Raw genomic sequence first — 6,509 nt, 5'->3', positions numbered from 1 at the left:
GGCAGAGAGAAGAAGGGGTTTTAGCAGCAGGCCCGTGGCAGAGCAAAACTGAATCTTGTTCTCTTATATTCCCAGTTAGCGCATTAATGACCTAAATTCGGCATCCTTTCCCCACCCATCGCCCAGAGGAGCCAGGAGGCATTGGAGGAGCGGGTGTGGTAGCGCAGGCGAATAGTCGGCACCCAGAGTCACGCCGCTCTGCCCTGAGCACAGACAAAGCAGGGGCTGACGTGGGACCAGCGCGGCCCAGCCTGCTCTGACGAACCCCAGCGGGGTTGAGCCCGGGAGGGGGATCAGCCTGCCGCGGCGTATCAGCCGGGGGTGAAGGGCAGCTCCTCAACACCACAGCATTTTAAGCAAGCCAAGGCTGGACGTGCCAATGGCCAGGCACCCTGCTGAGCCAGATCAGCAAGGCCTTTTGGGCACTCAGCCCCAGGAGCAGATTTTCATGGAGCCTGCATGTCCCCTCACCCTGCCCAAGCAGCCGAACCTCTGACTAGCTGTCCCACACAAGCCGGTATGAAAGGCGCCCTGCGGAAGATGCAGCATCTTTCCCAAGCCGCTTGATTCTTCACGTAGGAATTAATCAGGTTCAAATACAGCGAGAAACGGAGTGGGGGAGAGGAAGAAGAGAGGAAGCAGGGAATGCGTGGCACAGAGTGAGGGGGTTTCCAGACGCAGTGCCTCTTCCCGCCCTGGCTGATTCCAGCCGGGGGGCTCTGGTTGTGCGCCGGGAGCCTTGCCTGTGCTCCCCCAGCGTGCACGGGCAGGCGGCACTCAGTGTTCGGCATCTGATGGGCAAGGAGCTGAAATCTGAGGCTGGAGACTTCCTCGGTGCCTCGGAGAGTGGCAGTGTTCACGTGCACCGTACAGCAGTGACCGCAGCCAAAGGACCAGGGTGATGAGCTGCTCGTCTGTGGTGGGCAGACGGCCCCAGGCAGTCAGGGGCAAGGGAAAGGATGCCCTTCGCGCTGTATCTGCCTTCCTCACAGGCATTTAAGCGGGCAAGTAGCAGGGTGGGAGAGTGGCAAGGGAATCTGCTTGGCTATGAAGCTTTCCCTCCAGAAGAGCCATGGCTGAGAAGCAGACACTTCTTGAGCGAGGTAACTGGATTGGGGATGGGTAATTAACAACCTCCTTTCATAACCCACAGTTTCAGTGTGGGAATAACACTTCAGAGGTACACGGGGAAGCTTTGTTCCTACTTTCTTCTCCTATTACTTACCTCTTACATGCACACATACTCTCCTCTGCTGTCTCTAGCCCCTTCATGGAAACTCCTTGAACTAGTAGTTAAAGGCAATAGGTTTCTCAGAAGCATCAGACACAAGATGACTGGATGCAGAAGCCAAGCTTGGGGGCTGACCTAGAGGAACCCACCTACCTGTCTTCTACAGCTATTTGCTCAGCACTTCCTCCCAAAGCATCCCAAACCTTGCTTCCAGTAAGGCTTGGCCTCAAGAAGAAACTCAGGGGGAATCCTTTGAGCTTGATCCTTCTTCCAGCTATTCCTAAATACCTGAAAGATTATTGTAATTCATGTAAAATAAACCTTCCAAGACATGACCTGGGGACCTGACATGGTCCCTGCAAGTCTCAGCCTGGGCAGGGTTGGCCTGGAAAAGCTCTGGGCTCCTCACAAGCAACCCTTCCCAGAGGCAAAAACCAGAAGTGTGGTGGCTTCATTGCCCTCTTGCTCTGCACATGCAGCTGGGCTCAGGGCCAGGGTGGCAGGCGACTTTCCCAGGTTGCCACAGCATTTGTCACCTTCCAGACTTGGGGTCCAAACTCTTCTCCTGAGGGATCAGTCAGCCTGAGCCACTTTGGTGGCTGACCTCTGGTGAGGGGGCTGGGATCACCACGCCTATCCATGCAGCTCATGCGGGTACTGCATTCCTCCTTTCTGGAGAGATTATGTCCACCATTTCTGTGTTAACGGTCAGCCAGTGCAAGAGTCCAGAAGGAAATGTAAGGGAAGGTGGGAGAAAAAGGTTGGGGGAACCCTGGGAGGTATAATGAAATTGCCTTCCACATGGTCACCCCTGTGCAAGCATGAACAAGCTGATCCTTTGAGATCCTAGTCAACCAGTGGTCATGCTGATGATGTGGCTTGAGGATTACCTCTCTGGAGTGGTATTCCTGATTTCAAGAGAAGACAGACATGAATGATGAAAACAGGAGCCTGGTAGACATCTCAGATGACAAAAGACTGGGAAGATGTTGCTGGCCCCCTGTTGGGATGGCTTTGCTGGTCGTGCAGTGTGTGAAAAAGGGTGCCCCATGACTAAAGCTAGCAGAGGGTCCTGTACATAAACCAGCCTGATGAAACTGAGGGTGACCAGCCCAGGTTCCCTCACTTATGGCAAAAGATTTTGCTCCCCCAGTGCAAAGGGTGTTTTGCTGCTGAGCTGCATACACACTCTTGCACCAAGCTTCTTGTAGCCTTGGTCTATGAGAGGACACAAGAGGAGTCCTGATAAAGGTATGCAAAAACAAGCAGTCATACGGAGAAAGGAGATTAAGCACTTTTGTTCTTCTCATACCACACCAGAACAACAGGATGTAATCTGCCCATGAAATGAATAGGCAGCAAATCCACAGCTGAGAGAAACAAACGCTTTTTTACCCAAACCTGATCACCCCACCATCTACAGCACTGCTGGGATGCACCGAGGCCACACCAGGTGAAACACAGCCACCCACAGTTATGCCGGCTGATGCTGAGGGAAGGGACCCTGACCCTCGTGCTTCACAGCATGACCCAGTCTCTGGCTCCTCTTCCCACCCCACCGCCCTCAGAGGTGGGCAGTGCTCTCCTGTCTGCCTGCGGCGGGATTCATACCTGCCCGCCAAAGCCTCTGGTGCTCTCCGCCGTTGAGCGAGGAGCGCTGGGCTAGGTGGGCATCAGGCTGGATCCAGATGGCGAATCCCATGTTCCTGTGCAAATAAGAGGGAGATGCAGGCGTGAGTGTGCGAGTATCTGGGCATTTAATGGGCATCCATCCATGAGCGGGAGTGCTGCCTGGGAGGAAGGCAGGGTGGGCACAAAGGGCAACGCAGAGGGCAGCTGTTCCTGCGAGGCAGGTTGTGGTGTTCTCATTTGTTCTTTTTTTCTCTTGTTCCCTAGGGAATTTTAAAGGTCTGTGTAAGCAAATCGATCACTTCCCCGAGGATGCAGATTATGAAGCCGATACAGCAGAATATTTCCTCCGTAAGTCCGCAGGCTATTCTCCTTGCAATGGCTCGTAGGTGCTAGCGTCGGGTGCCTTTTGCTTTCTGAAGGTAGAGTGGTGGAGATAGTGGGACCTGTGAGGCTCAGCGGGCCAGAGGAGGCAACCCCAGAGCCTCATCACCCCCAAAAAACAGCTCCACTCCCATGACACAGTGCAAGTTTTGAACTCATAGTAACAACCAGTGACATTTTTTATTAATGGCAATTAATTATGATATAAATCCAGAGCCTTAATTCAAATCCATTGTAGAGCTGCTGGGTGGCCATAAGGTCAGGACTGGGCTAGCTGGGGGCAGTGTGAGTGTGTGTCAGTGTGTGTGTGTCCTCCTAAAGCAGAGGAAATTTGTATTTCTTTACCTGATACTCCAGTTGCATCAGATTTAAGAAATTAGCTAGACTGTGTCCGAGGAGCACCTATTTCTGTCTTCACCTTTCCCACACCACCACTTGCCTACAGAGGCTGCAGATCTGATCTTTGGTGGTTTTAGTGATTTTACTGATGGGAATGGGAAGCAGGAATAAGGACAGTCAGAGCCCTCTGAAGAAAAGACCTGGTGCTCACCCAGGGCCCCCGGGAGAGGTGCTGTGCCCCAGGCACATGGCATCTCCATATGGAAACCTAACCTGAGCTCCGAGTTCAACCTGGGACATGCGTGTGAAGCTCGCACCGCTTTGCACATGGGGCCAGGGAAGGTAGCCTGGCCAGCAAGGCAGATCCACATCACGTGTTGCCCTCCCCGATCACAAGTCAGCATCTCCACCTGCCTCAGAAGCAGGAGCCTGCTCTTCCTTTAGCACAGTTGAACAAGGATCACTCCTCTTAGGTCCCCACCTTGCCATCCTGCCCTCCCTCCACAAGCCCAACACTTTTTGACATCACGGGAAGAGATCTTCTCCCTTCAGAATTCTGGGATAAGAGCTTTTGACCTCCCAAGGTTAAGCATGAGAGATCTCCAAAGGCTGGGAGACTTCCAGAATAGCTCCTCGTCATCCGGGCATGCTCCAAGCCAGATGTAGAGACCCAGCCCTGCGGCAGAGATGAGAGAGATAATTTAGGCTCTGTGCAGCTCATTTGTATGTGAAAAGAGGCGGATCTTATGCTGCTTCCTCTTGGTTCCTCAAACAGTTTTTCATCCACTGTAAATTGTAAATAACCCAGGGACATTGCTTCTTTCAGATGCCATTCTGCAGCATCAGTCTCTTAATTGCTGCATGGCCCCTGAATGGCAGAGATGAAGACTGTGGGGTTTGGTCCGGTTTGGCACAGTGGCCGTGCAGCCTGCCCCTGATGGCAAACCAGCTCTTGCAGAGTTGTTTGGAAGCGAGGAAGCTGCTTGCAGCATCAGCTGCACTTCAGAAAGGAGAGTTGGGGGAAGGGAGCGAACATCTCAAGAAGGATGGGTCTGTTCCCTCAGAGGGAACAAGATCTGAAGACAAAAATTGGCCCAACATCAGGACCTGATGGTGTCCCCAGGGTAGAGCCCTTTTTAAGAAAGAACCAGGATCAAAGAGGGACTTGGCATGTCAGTAAAGGACTACTTGGGTCACTCCTGAGGCAAGTGGGATTTCTGCTGGCTTAGACCTGACAGGAGGGGGACCCCACTGAACAGCTTCTTCTCAGGACTTCTGCCAAACCGGAGTCCCTGGGCACTCTGCATGGGCGATGCCTGGCAGTACTGGCAAGAACGGCTAGGAAGTTGTTTATTAGTATCAGACTAGGTGATTCCATCATTCAGGGGACCAGGATGATTGTGGGGCAGTGTCCATGGCCTGGCTAGAAGGGCTTAGACTTTATTTCTGCCAGCCATCCACATAAGGTGTCTTAGGATTTTTGAAATCAAGCGCCTGTTGTCAGAGAGGAAGAAGAAGCATCCCTGTGTTTCTTTGCTGGAAGACACTCGAGTTAGAGAGTAGACAGATGATACAAGGGACCATCTGAACACCATCATGAGTCCCCTTCTTTTTAGACCAAAGGCTCTGGACCCAGTAAGACTGGATGAAATTCTGCCCCTCTCTTGCTGGCATGGTCCTCCTGAGGGGCAAAAAGCAGGAGCCGAGAGAGGCTGCTGTCCTCCCCCATCACATGACGCCCACAGCTTGGCAGTCAGCAACTTTGTGTTCTCCCAACAGACGTGAATTTCAGAATTAAGACCCAGATAAAACCAGTGTGGCCAGGGCCAGGCTGCAGGACTGACTGAGCATCCCTCTAGAAACCCTCTAAACAGCGGGTGGCTGCTTGATGTTTGCTTACTGCCATTTAAGCTTCGCATTGTCAAATCCTGCCTTGCTTTCCAGAAGCTATTAAGATGGTTATTATCACTATCCTGTTCCCTGAAATACAGCCAGGCAGAACTGGAAAGCAAGCAGGAGAGGTTTCTCCCTGCCTTCTGCATTCCTCACGCACAGGCAGTGGGCTAGGGCCCCCTTCAAAGAGCCGATTGCTTGTGCCTGGTTGGATCCTGATGCCAACAGGGTCTTCGAAGCACGGTCTCTGCCAGCTTAGGAAAAAGTCCTGCGCTTGCTTCAGTAGGGTTCATTCTTGCAGTCAAGGAGGGATTAGCTTTCATCTCCCCTTCCAGATCTTTGCTCCACAAGCAGAATTTGCACCAGCCTGTCTGATACCTTTCTTTATCAAGCAAAGCTTCACTTCACACTTTAACAGCTTATTTTCTCTTGGGAAGGGAGGAGGGAAGGCTTTCCTAGTTAGACGATAGGAATATTGGCAACTCAGGCAGACCGTTGGTACCCATTGAACAGCCCACGAGCAGTGTGTGCGTGCATGCCTGCGTGCGTGGACGTCTGTATGCATAGCCCTGGCCTTTCGCTGCCTGAATACGAGGGAGTCCCCACAGAAGCTTTGGGGTATGTTTTGCATGCGCGTATGAGCACATACGTGCATCTGTGCCATTGCCCTCTGCTGGATGAGCTCTTCCCGTATCGACCGATGGACAGCATGCGTGTGTGGGTGCTGGCACATCTGAACCCATCACTGCGCTCTGGAAGGAGCCCAGTTGTTTAATCACTAGGATAAGCCCCATGTTTCAGTGCACAGGGCTGGAACTGTTGCTTCTCAGTCCTCACTGCAGCTGCAGAGCAGTGCACGGCACCGGGAGCTCTTTCCCAGCTCTAAAAAATTTAAAAAAAAAAAAAATCTCTCCTTGAGATGCTTGTGCCCTTTCGGGAGGATTCGAGATTGAGCAGCTCTGCGGGAAGCATTTGGGTTGCTGGTCTTTGAAGAGCAGGCTCGAGCAGCAGCATCCTGCAAGAGGAGAAGCTG

General features: G+C 52.5%; 1 protein-coding gene across 1 annotated transcript in view; it reads left to right on the top strand.

Moving 5' to 3' along the window:
- Positions 1–3,084: 3,084 nt before the first annotated feature.
- Positions 3,085–6,509, top strand: part of LOC104617931 (voltage-dependent calcium channel gamma-2 subunit-like) — a gene marked incomplete at both ends in the record, with an annotated part of 4,736 nt that continues 1,311 nt past the window's right edge. The window contains one exon of the mRNA XM_010283376.1: positions 3,085–3,211. Coding sequence (XP_010281678.1) covers positions 3,085–3,211 — 127 coding nt within the window. The remainder of the gene's footprint in view (positions 3,212–6,509) is intronic.

Source organism: Phaethon lepturus, unplaced genomic scaffold, assembly GCF_000687285.1.
Source record: "Phaethon lepturus isolate BGI_N335 unplaced genomic scaffold, ASM68728v1 scaffold27633, whole genome shotgun sequence".
NCBI lineage: Eukaryota > Metazoa > Chordata > Aves > Phaethontiformes > Phaethontidae > Phaethon > Phaethon lepturus.
The sequence above is the reverse complement of the archived record's forward strand: the minus strand, read 5'-3'. Positions and strand labels throughout refer to the sequence as shown.